Source organism: Chaetodon auriga, chromosome 6 (assembly GCF_051107435.1).
Source record: "Chaetodon auriga isolate fChaAug3 chromosome 6, fChaAug3.hap1, whole genome shotgun sequence".
NCBI lineage: Eukaryota > Metazoa > Chordata > Actinopteri > Chaetodontiformes > Chaetodontidae > Chaetodon > Chaetodon auriga.
This window is the reverse complement of record NC_135079.1, coordinates 24,085,687-24,098,461: the sequence shown is the minus strand read 5'-3', so window position 1 is coordinate 24,098,461 and position 12,775 is coordinate 24,085,687. Positions and strand designations below refer to the sequence as shown.

The following is a 12,775-nucleotide window of genomic DNA, read 5'->3' as shown; positions in this document are numbered from 1 at the left end:
ACAGGTGGTCCTCTCCGCTGCCATTTAGGCCACTGGCTCCACAGGGTGGTTTTTTCTTGGCTCTGTCTGGGCACCTGGGTCTTCAGTGTGCCCTGAGCTTTGTCTCCTGAAGGGGTCAAAAGAGGAAAAGGTGTCAGTCTGACTTTTCTTACATCACTTGTATTGAATAACTTTGTCTTACTGCAGCTGTAGTATCAACATGGGTCAATAAAAGCTATTTTACAGGAATTTAAGAAAGCAACTTGCCACTTGCCGCACCTGTATTTTTGATGTTTCACAATGCATTTTTAACAACTCACTGAGGGCTGTGCAGAGTTGTAAATTTTACTCAAAGTGGGTGATGGCAGCTGTCACTTACAGTGGCATAAATGGAGTGTATGAGTGAGTCAGCACCCAAGAGATTGCACCGTGTCCTCATCATTGTTACACCTTTACACTACTTTTGTTAAGCATTTTTCATTGCTGCAACCTCACCTCAGTCAGGCTTTGTCCACGAGACTGCGGTAATGGCATAAATTTAACATGTTGGTAGCAAAGAATAATGCTAGCATTACTGCTAACCCTGTTAAATGGCATGATTGTACATGATGACAGTGGTGACGGGAGGTTAAACAGACTGTGTGTGTGTGTTTGTGCATGTGTGCGCGTGTGTGTGTGTTGTCTAGGCTACGAGCCTCCCTCTGCAGCCCAAACACACAGAGAGCCGGCGTGGCAGGGTCGCTCCATCGGCACCACCAAACTACGACTGGTGGAGTTTTCATCTTTCCTGGAGACGCAGAGGGACCAAGAGGCCGTGAGTACCATACGCACACACACACACACACACACACACACACACACACACACAGCAGTCTACAATAAGCACTCCCTATTGTCCCATAAACAGAGATGACAGATAACCCCACAGCAGAGAACAGCGTTAAAGCCCTTTGTGTGTATCCTAGTATGAATAACCTTTGTAAAGCTCTATCTCTCTGTCTGCTCAGTCTATCTATCATCCTGCCACACTGTGGACACACTGTCATTTTTCTACCTCGGGCTCACAGACAGCTGGCATTCATCTTGTAGCTTTCTGTTTGGACAGTTAAAAACCTCGAGCTGTTCTGTGTTGACTTTGAAACCGAATCTGTTGTCAAAAGGAGCCATGTTTCCTGCATAATTTTACATTACTGTAACTGAGGTAGAAACACTTCAGTGCAAAGAAAATGTAGCATTTGGATTAAATGGTAAAGACAAAGGTGACTACAGCTGCATGCATGGTCATTGAAAAAGGAAAATTCAGAGATTATTTTCCAGCTTGAGCAGGTTGAACTGAACGATTTGACCACTGCTGTGATTGTGGTTTATAGTCAGTCCTCACCGGTGGTCAACACAGTCTGACACATGATTCATTTATACCAAGTATAATCACAAAATCTTTTTTCTGCATAAAAAAAAAAGTCAGGGTCAAGAGTAGTAAGTTTTCACAAAAAAACAGTGCAGCTCAGGTTTAGGAATACATTATTACAGTAGTGTTTTATTTGATGTGATAAGTGTACACATTTGACAATCCCTTAAACCTTTGACCTTTTGACCCACAGTTTGTTAAGACATTGTTCATAACCTACGTTGTAATTCAAATCGTGGCTCTGCAATTTGGGAACTGCAGTTTGGTAGTTTTGCCACCATTCTGATCAGTGACAGTAAGATTTTACTCCCCAAGTTAAAGACACTTTGTGCAATTAAATAAACACAGTTGTATTGAAAACACAGGGCTTATTTCTGAGACCTAAAAAACGTGTTTAGTATTTTTCCTTCACTGTAAAACATTTAGCATATTTTTATTATTACATTTTTCATCTACATTGCTCACGTCAGTGTTAGGAAGCAGTTATCTTCTTCTTTTCTGCCTTTGCTGTTGCATTATTCCATTTTTGATTAGCGGAGTGGTGTGAAACCACAGGGTGGCATATGTATGAATTTACCCAGCGTGCTCGTGGGTGTAAATTTGACTACATTTGCACAAGCTAGCAGAGCACGAAACACAAACAAATCAGAGAATTTTTATAAAAACATTGGTCCGCAGTGCCCCTAGTGGTCAGAAACATCATGGGCCAATTTTCATTCTATATATCTAAGTATGTATATATAAAATAATACAGAACATGGTCCAGGAAAGGGCTCAGCTGCTAACCTAAATGTCAACATAAACACCGATTTACAGAAAGCACTGTTGTTTCCGGAGGTCTTTACTTTCCTACTGTTTCACACAGATGTCTGTACACCTTTTCTGCTTCCACCCTCACCTAATTCAACTGTTTCCCTCCCCTCAGTACAACAAACACCTGTTTGTACACATCAGCCAGAGCAGCCCGAGCTACAGCGACCCTCTCCTGGAGTGTGTGGACATCAGGCAGATCTATGACAAGTTTCCTGAGAAGAAAGGGGGCCTCAAGGAATTGTTTGGCAAGGGGCCGCAAAACGCTTTCTACCTGATCAAGTTCTGGGTGAGCAGACGAACTTACCTACCTCCTGTTTATATGAGAGTTTGATTTCATTTCCTTTCCTCTCTGTACCAGCGTCACGCCCACAAAGCCTCAGATTGTGTCTGAAAATTTCCAGAACTATTTCTTTCATGCTTTTCTCATGTTTGTTTTTTTTTCACATTTTCTTGCCCGTCAATGAGCAGGGTTAGCATGTACCCCACTTTCTTTTCTGTATTTTTCCACCCAGTGCCATGCCTTTGTCTGTACTTACAGGTGTGTGTCTGTGTGTGTGTGTGTGTGTGCGTGTGCGTATGCATGTGCGTAGGGGAGTGTGTGTGTGTGTGTGTGTGTGTGTGTGTGTGTGTGTGTGTGTGTGTGTGTGTTCTGTCTTTCCACCTGGGATATGGAGGTGGTGGGTTGATGAAAGCACAGTCGCTTTGTTTGAACACCTGCTCACCTCCTGACTCACAGGTTGCTCCGTCTCCACCCGTCTGTCTGTGTGCGTGTGTGCGTGTGTGTGTGTGTGTGTGTGTGTGTGTGTGTGTGTGTGCGCGTGTGTCACTGTACTGTTCTTTCTCAGAGATGTGTTATAGGACTTTCAAACTTCCCAGCACCAGGAGGCATCACACATTTAGTCATTTCGTTTCCATCAGAGTAATGCTGACACTGCTGTTTTTTTTGTTTTTTTTTGTTTTCATCAGTTCCACAAAAGCAAAGACAAGACAGATTTTATTTTGATCTTCCAAATTGGTCTGGGACTTCACTGCTGGCTTTCCTTCAGCTTTTCTTTGTCTTAAAAAAGTACTTGATGACTGTTTTCATGATAGCATACTAAAAGTCTGAGGCTAATGCTAATGGCCCAACCAGGCAAACAGTCAGCATCCTCATCGGTAAATGATGTCAGAGACATGGAAATAAAGGAACAGTTCCTTAATTCAGTGTAGAAACACTCGCTCCATGCAATAAGAAACAATGTAAGATCAGTCTCATCCTACACTGTTGGCTGCATCGCTTACATACGTAGAAAAGCAAGACAAAGGATAGCTAGAGCTGTGTTTAACTTCAATATAATGATCAAAAAACTATTCATGATGAGGACTTTCTGAAGTTTTTGTAATTGTAACTTTCTCTCAGGTAACAATGGCTGGGCTTAAAGAGTAAGAGAAAATTTCATCATATCTAATAAAGAACAGGGCAGAGCTGCTAATGAGAATTCTGACAGCATACAGAGGGGAAATACTAATGTAGTAAATAATATAGGAAATGCTCTGTGGCTTTGGAAGTAACCCTGGATTAAGTTACTATTATAGACAGACAAATCTGCTGTTACCTGTTATCCACATCTGTTCCTTACAGTTTTTGCTCTAGTGGAAAGCCTTAGAGAAGACCCCACCACCCCCCGAAAAACACACCACCATGTATACCGCTTCAGCATGTGGAGAAATTCAGAGCCTGACAGGCCTGCCGTGCCTCATTACAGTCGCGTAGCTATGAATGGACAATCCCTGTTTAGGGTTGGGGTTTAACGAATGGTCATTATCGACAGCGCTGGACGGGATCAGTTTGAATGTAGCTGTGAGGCTGGTGACAGCAGGAACATGTAGGTGAACAGAGTGTGTGTGTGTGTGTGTGTGTGTGTGTGTGTGTGTGTGTGTGTGTGTGTGTGTGTCAGTCTCCCCCCTGAATGTATAAACCCAGTTCCAAAATGATCAGCTGCTACTCCTTTTTGACATATGACATATTGATATATTATTTTTTGTTACCTTCTCCTTTTGGTGGGATTTAGCTGTTTTAATGGCAGGGCCCGCTTCCCCTCACCCGAGTGTTTTTCCCCCTGTACCAGAATAATAATAATGGGTGCAGGCAGACATTCTGTATCTCCAACGGTGATGCAGCACTGTAGACATCATCACTGTGAGACTATATAAGGTAAAAGATCGTTTCTGAGGTCTTGGTTAAGGAACCTGGTAAGGTGTGAATTGAGGTGAGGCCAAAGTTAGGGTCAGACATGAATTGGTCATGGTTATGGTTCGGCTGTACACAATGAATGGAAGTGAGTACAATGTCCCATAGCAAAGATTGCTCTGCGTGTGTGCATGCATGTGTGTGTGTGTGGCTGCGTTCTCACCCCTAAGACGCACAGTGCTTCTCAGAGAACTCATTACAAATAGTACAAACTCTTCTGCACCTCTCTATGCCTGTAATTCAGGGGCAGCATGTTCCCCCCACTCTGATTAAACAACTTCACAACACAGAGTTACTCAGGAATCCCTTTTTTGGCCCTGAAGTATCTTGCAGTATTTTATAAAGAAGATTATTATCTCACTATTTGCATATAGTACTGTATATATGCAGTACTATATGCAAATCTACTAGCAACAGGTTGGATAAAAGTCCAGCTATTTTAAAGGGTCAGGTCTGTTAGATTTCTGTCTCCCTCCCAAGACGCTGAAGGGGAACAGAAGCTTTAGTGTTCACAGCACTGAAAGCAGCTGCCCACCAGGGGGTCTGTCAGTACCAGTCTGTCAGTTTTATAAATGCACTGGAGCCCAAAGTCACAAATTTGCCTCAATCAGTCTCACAATCTGCACCGAATAAAACACCCCCCTGTCTTAAAGTCTCAGCTCGAATAAAGAAATACTTGCCAAAAAACCTTTTACTTCAGGGAAAAAGAGGAGAGCAGCAGAGGAGAGCTCCCCCTCCAGGATAGACCGTCAGTAGATGTCGTATGATCAAAGCAGACAGAAATAATAATAGCAAAAATTACAGTGTGGAGAGACAGAACAACAGTATCCTCCAGGATCAGTAGAAAAGTCAGCATAGGAACTATTCCTCCAGTTGAAAGTAGTTCCAGTGAAGAATACACATCCACCTTTTTGTTATTTGAGTGAATGGACCTTCAGAAGAAAACAAAAAAAAAACAAGTGAAAATCATACAAGACCGTGCAGCAAATAATAAGATTAATGGAGAAAGTGTGCATGCCAGGTTTCTGACCAGTTTGGTCTTTAACAGGCCAGACTGGAACATTACTGGTAACCAACATGGTGATTATTTTGTCCCTTTACATGACGAAAACTGAGCTACTACATAATTTCCACATAATTTCCTTCCCATATGCCTGAATGAAGGATAGCAGGTGGCCTTTTCATATCAGTTTTTGTAATATGGAGATCCAGTCAGTGTCATCCAGATAATACAGAGCTTATGTCATGGCTCAGTGGCTGAACTACCAGCAGAGGGTACTGTTTGCTGGTTTTGTTGACAGAAAGCAGACCGTGCTCCTTTTCATGTTGGTAATATGTGTCTGGGAATGCAGATGGATTTGATCACTGGACATTTACTCTGTCATTAAGGGCATAAGTGGTAACGTTATTGCTCTGTGGCTGCTAGGCGGACCTGAATCATAACATGCAGGACGACCCCGCCGCCTTCTACGGCGTCACCAGCCAATACGAGAGCTCAGAGAACATGACCATCACCTGCTCCACCAAGGTGTGCTCCTTTGGCAAGCAGGTGGTCGAGAAGGTGGAGGTGAGTAATTCAGGATCTTTTCATGGACATTAATGTCTGCTGTGCTGTACTTTTATTTTACTTTGATGGGTTTTATCCAGTTCTCAGGTGATTTAGTTTTGTACATCCATAAGGTCAAGTAGACATTATACCACTGCTTTCACAGGATGAGCTCATGATTGTAAAATTGGTGGAGTTCCCCTTTAATGGTCAGCTGTCACATTTTATTTGGTGATGCTCACTGATTTCTCTCCCTCCCCCTCTCAGACGGAGTATGCAAGGTTTGAAAACGGGCGCTTTGTCTACAGAATCAGTCGCTCTCCTATGTGTGAATACATGATCAACTTTATCCACAAGCTCAAACACCTCCCTGAGAAATACATGATGAACAGTGTGCTGGAGAACTTCACTATTCTGCTGGTGAGGACATCAGTCTGTCTGTGTCTCTGTGGGATAGCATGAATAAATTAATGTCTGTGTCATTTTTCTATATGTAGATACATATTTAACACCTAACCTTTTTATTCTTTCTTTCATCTGTGTGTGTGTGTGTGTGTGTGTGTGTGTGTGTGTGTGTTGTCCAGGTTGTGAGCAACAGAGACACTCAGGAGACCTTGCTGTGTATGGCGTGTGTGTTCGAGGTGTCCAACAATGAGCACGGAGCACAGCACCACATCTATCGACTCGTCAAAGAATAACGCACACACCTGTACACACACTTGTATACACACACACACACACACACACAAACACACACACGTATGGCCTTTGCTTGGTGATTAATGGTGACATTGGAGGTAAAATGTCTCAAAACTGAATTCTAAAGAAGTGTCTTTCAACTAAGCGAGTCGGCACGAAAAAAGGCTGCTCCCGAAACATCATAGCAGTAATTGGATCATTTCTAATTAACATCAAATATGACAAGTATGCTGTAAAATCCTCTCCAACAGGAGCATTTCAACACGTACTGTAATACTGACGCCAACCTGACTATCAGATTCTCATTAGCTATAAAAAGCACCGTGACATTGCAACCATAGAAACACATCAGAGTTGACTTGGGTGGTTTTCCCAACAGTTTTGATATCACCAGGAGGTTTCAAGACCAGTGTTGTGCAATTACTGAAAATGGCCAATTAATTACAGTAATTAGTTACAATGGAAAGTAACTTTTCATTACTAAATGTCTGCTTCAATTCTTAATGCACACTTAGATATATTATTTTAGTGTGGCACAACTGTCAAGTTGTATCTATCATTGTATTTGTTATCAGTGTAATGATTAGAATTATTTATACTCCTGACCACCGGAGGGCAGCAACGAAGAACAAGCCTGTTTAAATTTCAGAAAACATAATTGCATATTCAATTTGTTAAAGTAATTAGTTACATTTCTAGTGACTGCCCGAAACAGTGGAATTAATACAATTTTCAAATGACTCTCAACACTGGTCACGACTCCTGCTCATTGGTTTCTTCCTCTCTGTCTCCCAGTTAATTTGTACTGAGCTGTTCTGATGATGGAAATGAAGGCGGTATTCATATCATGTGCTTTTGGGAAAGTCCACCCAGGGAGAAAAACAAAAATCTCACAATTTCCACCACCCTGCAACAAAAGTGTGTGTGTGTTATCTGCCAAGATACTGATGGACACTGAAGGTCAGACCCTGTGTATCACCAATAAGCAGAGAAGGAAATAACACTACTGCATTATCTTATAGTACAGTATAGAGGTGTTTTGTACAGATAACCACTGCAAATTGTGTGAGCTGCATTCTTGCACAAAAAAGAGGTCTGTCCCAAAGAAAAGAAATCAAATTTTTACCTTTTTGTATGTTTTCTTTAAAAATAATAGCTTCTAAACTTTGGGAAATTGTTTATGATAGTAGCATATAGACTATATTTTAATTCCAGGAACACTATCTAAAATTTATGTAATAAGAAAATATAAATGAAATTGAAAAATTCAGGTACCTTTTTGTGCAACACGTGACTCTTCATCAAGATTGAATAAATGAATAAATAAAGCTTTTTAAAGCTATAATCCTTAAGATTCCAGTCCTGGCTGATTAGTGTCAGAGCTGACCCTGGTGAAGTATGATACATATACACTTCCTGTGAGTGAGTAACAATAAATGTCACTCTGTGTTTCATCAGTTGAATGCTTTTAATGTGAAGCAGGAGCAGTTGGAAATGTTGGATGGGCATTAGCAGTAATTTAAGTATAAATGACTAAGTAATGGCTGTGGGAGAGTGAACAGTGACCAGTGAATCTACAAACAGTAATGTTGGATCACACACATAGATCATGCTGATGACAGACTCCGCTGCAAACAACAAAAGTCCAGATCAAGAGCTGATTATAGAATTTAAATGTATTCAATGGATGTTGCTGCAAAGAATGGAGACCATAACCAGTTAAAAAAAACAGGGTTTTATTGCATGGAAATCTTAAGGATTATAACTTAAAATATCAAATATATTATGGTCAGCCCATTGGGAAGCACTGTGAATCTTTAAAACGATACGTCATTCATGGTGTACAAGGGAAGGAAGCGACAAAACAAAATTTTTCTGATCAGGTTTGCAAATTAAACTTGTCTTAGTTCAGTGTTCTTTCACCAGCTAGTTTGAGCTTTAACATGTCTGCACTGACATGTGTTCAAGCCTGATATGTTATTACGTCCGTATTTCTACTGAAGGCTGCCCTGACGAGAAGTCTTGAGACCTGTTTTGCATTTTGAGAGTTTTCCATGTCAGGACAGCGCTCGTTTTTAACTCTAGAGGACATCAGTACTCTTGAAGATACAGTTCCCTTTATCTAACCAGGACTGGCTTCTCCCAATTAGATGATATTATGTCATAAATAAAGTCATTTATAATCTAAAACCAAAAACTGCTGACAAAGTGTACTGTAGCAGGTGATTGGTGGTTCCTCTGTGTCATGCTCAGCAGCATGAAGTGCCTTTGGTTTGGAACAGCAACAGCAGTAGACATTTCTAATCTGTTTCATGTCAGTCCTAATAATTTGGTGTTGTGGGTGATGTATAGACAGGTATTTTAGTGAATTTAAGGAACGCATAATTAGGCATCACATGCTCCAGTTTTCAGTGTCCGAGGGCTAATCATCCAAATTCCATAGTCTCTTGTTGTAATTTCCAGACGGTCGGCACTGAACCATCCTAAAGAATTTGAACTGTTTTTATATCCTGCAGGATGTTAATGAGACACATTCTTGTTGGTAATTTATGGTGGCATTCACATGTATGTGCGTTTCTGTATTACTTGTATGTGTGACAGATTCACGTGGAAACAGCTTGCACACTTTCGTCTGGTGTCTCTTTGTAAAATGCAACTTGAACTTGTTACTACTACAAAAGACCAATTCTAATGGGTGTATCTTTACGTCCCCGCTGTAAACTAAACAAAGATCTGGGCCATTATTGATCATAGAATTAATCCAATACAGTTGAAAGCATGTTCACACAGTTAGAAGAAGTCCTTATTGGTGATGGTGTTTTCTTTAGAACCCATTTCTAAACCATTTTGGGCGCTACACTTGTTTGCCTTTTGCTGAGAGTTAGATGAGAAGTTACACATCTAACTCTAATCTAACTTTGAGAATACCACTCCTGTGTATGGCTGTAGAGATGAGATTGTTAGCTTAGCTTAGCATAGCAACTGGAAACAGAAAACGACCTGCCTTGCTCTGAGCAAAGTAAACCAAAATCTCACCTCTAAAACTCACTGAGTAACATGATGCATGTTTTTTTTTTAATCCATACAAAAACCAAATGTAAAAACAACACGTTGTGGTTTACCAGAAGTTATGACCTGTAATGACCTGTAAAACTTTTACATTTTGTTTTTTGTATTGATAAAACAAAACACATACATGTGTTAAGTGAGCTATAGGGGCGCTGGTAGATGGATTTTCTTAGTATTGCCGCTAAGCTAAGCTAACAAGCTGCTGGACAGACTCAGTGTGTCTGTCATGTAGACTGACCAAGACCAAAACAAACACCAAAATGACGTGCATGTTAACGAATAAGACCTAGACCACCGTTTTTTAACATAAGAATGAAGAGTACAGTGTGCTGATTAACACATGCCAAGACTCACAGAACATGTTTCCTGTGTGACCAGCTGGGATGCTATGTGGTGTCCAGGATACCCAGTAACTTTCAGAGAAAAAATTGCACGTTTGCTTTGTGTGTAGGACAGCTTTTACCGTTTTACCAGAACTGAAATGAGCCATCCTTAGCCAGCTGTTGAATATTTGGTCTTCACAAGTAATGATGAAGGTCTGACTCAGATCTGGCTTGCATGGAAGGACCATTAGTCTAAAGACTCCTGTGGGTGTCTCAGGGTTACAGCCACCTGTACAACAAAACACAGCTCTTTCAACACACTGGTGAATCATTCAGTCAGGAAAACCCCTTTGAAAATTCCCCTGCCTCCAACTTTCCCAGAGTTTTGTCTCTCTCCACAGTAGTTTTTTTTTTTGTTTGCAGGCAAACTACTGGACCTTCACAGCAGAGTACCAACATGTAACATGTACATGACAACCTTACTCACAGCCTCAGAGGGGCTGATTTTGCAATAATGACTCTCTGTCTGGACACATCTACCACCTGCTTACCAAAGACAGTCATCATGTGAGATGAAATACAGAGGAAAAGGGATTTATTACAAACTAGAGTAATTTACAAGCTTCTGCCAAAAAAATAGTTCCAGTCAGTCGAGAAACATCTGTAGCTCACGGGCTACACTGTAAAAATACATACAATAAGCAGTTCTGGAAATGGGGTTAAAGAAACTTCCATGTTTTTTGAACCTGGTTTAGAAAAGTTTGCATTAATGTGTTTTGTCTTTAAAGACATTTTAATTTGATGTTATCAAATGTTGACACCTCTTATCATCTTGGTTGGCAGACTGGAGAAGCCCAGAATGAGAAAGCCAGTGGAAACCGTGATTTATTAAAATGCCCTCAATGTCAGTTAAACTTAATAAGGACTCAACTCATTGAGTTGACTCATCATGATCAACTCGAAAACGTGCTCGCACTATTGAAGTCACACAGAAAGTGGTGTATACACAATGCCTAAAGGTCGTTCAAAAGGTTTCAAAGTTCAGTGAACTGCAGAGTTTCTGAATCATCGTCGTCTGTGTTGTTAATGTCGTCTTGTATGTGCAAGTTTGATATTTATATTTTCCAAAACCACATGTGGCACAGAAATCCTGTCTGTAATCAATTCCAAAATGGCCTTGAATCTTTTCGCTCCAGTGCATGTGCAGAACATCTGTGTGTGCACTGAGGGTTTTTGATAAGGTGCTTTGTATAAAGGTGACAATAACGTTTATTACAGATGTTGTGTATATCTTTGATATTCTAATGTTTATCCTATTTTGCAAAGAAGAGAGTACATTTAGGAAAATCCAAAAGCTAGTAACGTGTGTCTATTGGTACTGCACAGGGTCTGATCTTTGTTGCGTGACTTTTTTCCCCCTCATGGCTAAAAGTATGTTAGATATTTTCTAGCTTTGTAGAGACTTTGTAAGCATATGCTATTCAGTTTAAATAAATGGTCAGTTCCAAACTGCTCTGGGGTTTTGTCTTTACTCATTAGACCACATTAACCAGAGTCTGAACTCTTAATTCACTTTGAACCAACTGAGAAAAAATCATTTTATTTTGTTTTATTGAAATTAAATATGAAACATCATACTGAAAAATGGTGACCACATGACCAAAGTTCTAGAATTAGGTCACATGATTGTCACTAAGCCACCGTTAAGAGTCATCATAAAGTCCAATCTGCTGATAAATACTCCGAGATGAAATTCAAAACACTTCAAAAGCTGGAAGGTTTTTCTCAGTTTCTTAAAACCTGAAAAAAGTGCAACTGCCACATCAGTTTACTGTGCAGCAAATGCTAATGCTCATCATGCACTTCAACCATTTAACTCGTGCAAAAATAAAATTTATCGAGTTCATCGCTGCCACTAATATAATCTCCTTTTATCATTGCTTAAGTCAAGGCAGTCAAGGAACATCAATAGAAGATAATACAACTATTTGCCATTGATGATTGCATACTGCAACACAATAATAGTCAATAATCAAATATCCTCTACAGCTAAATGAACAAACTGCCACACAAACACCAGTTTCAACAGGTTGCACACAGGTTTCTCTACTGAGTGAATTATCCTGGTGACATATCGTCAAACTGAATTTGGCTCTCTGAACAGTCGTTACTTTATTGGTCACAGAATTTCACTCTTTGCTCTAACGTCCTCAGAGGCAGCATGTACTGTAAGCTTGGTCCTCTTACTAACTGTAGTCCCTATTTGACGTCTGCCTGGTTAATGCTGTAACTGTGGTACCAATAAAAACCTCACTTTCACCCCCTCTGTGTATGTAAATGTGTTTGAGAAATGATGTGAGTTCCATGTTGTGTTACAAGTGAAACCATAATTTAAGGAGGAACATGTCATTAATGGAATCTGTGGTGTTAGGACACTTGGAGATAACTGAAAATATGAGACTTTTCTGTTTGGAAAGTCAGTTCCCCAAAATATTCTGCATGTATGAATGGACACATTGGACACCAAGAAATATCTGAGACTTACACAAGCCCAATTTCCAAAAAGGTGGGACACTGTGTAAAACATAAATAAAACAGAGAGTGATCATTTGCTAATCCCGTTTGACAGACTTGACTGATTTTAAATATCTGCTTCTGAATTTGATGCAGCAACATGTTTCAAACAAGTTGGTTCAGGAGCAACTAAA

At 40.3% G+C, this 12,775-nt stretch overlaps 1 protein-coding gene across 2 annotated transcripts in view; it reads left to right on the top strand.

Annotated features, from left to right (window-relative positions):
- LOC143322054 (transcriptional enhancer factor TEF-1-like) overlaps positions 1–11,580 on the top strand; it is a 44,546-nt gene extending 32,966 nt beyond the window's left edge. For both annotated transcript variants that reach the window (XM_076732936.1, XM_076732937.1), the window contains exons 8-12: positions 666–793; positions 2,313–2,486; positions 5,857–5,997; positions 6,244–6,396; positions 6,561–11,580. In XM_076732936.1, the coding sequence (XP_076589051.1) occupies positions 666–793; positions 2,313–2,486; positions 5,857–5,997; positions 6,244–6,396; positions 6,561–6,674 (710 nt within the window). In that variant the 3' untranslated portion in view covers positions 6,675–11,580. The remainder of the gene's footprint in view (positions 1–665; positions 794–2,312; positions 2,487–5,856; positions 5,998–6,243; positions 6,397–6,560) is intronic.
- Positions 11,581–12,775: the final 1,195 nt, after the last annotated feature.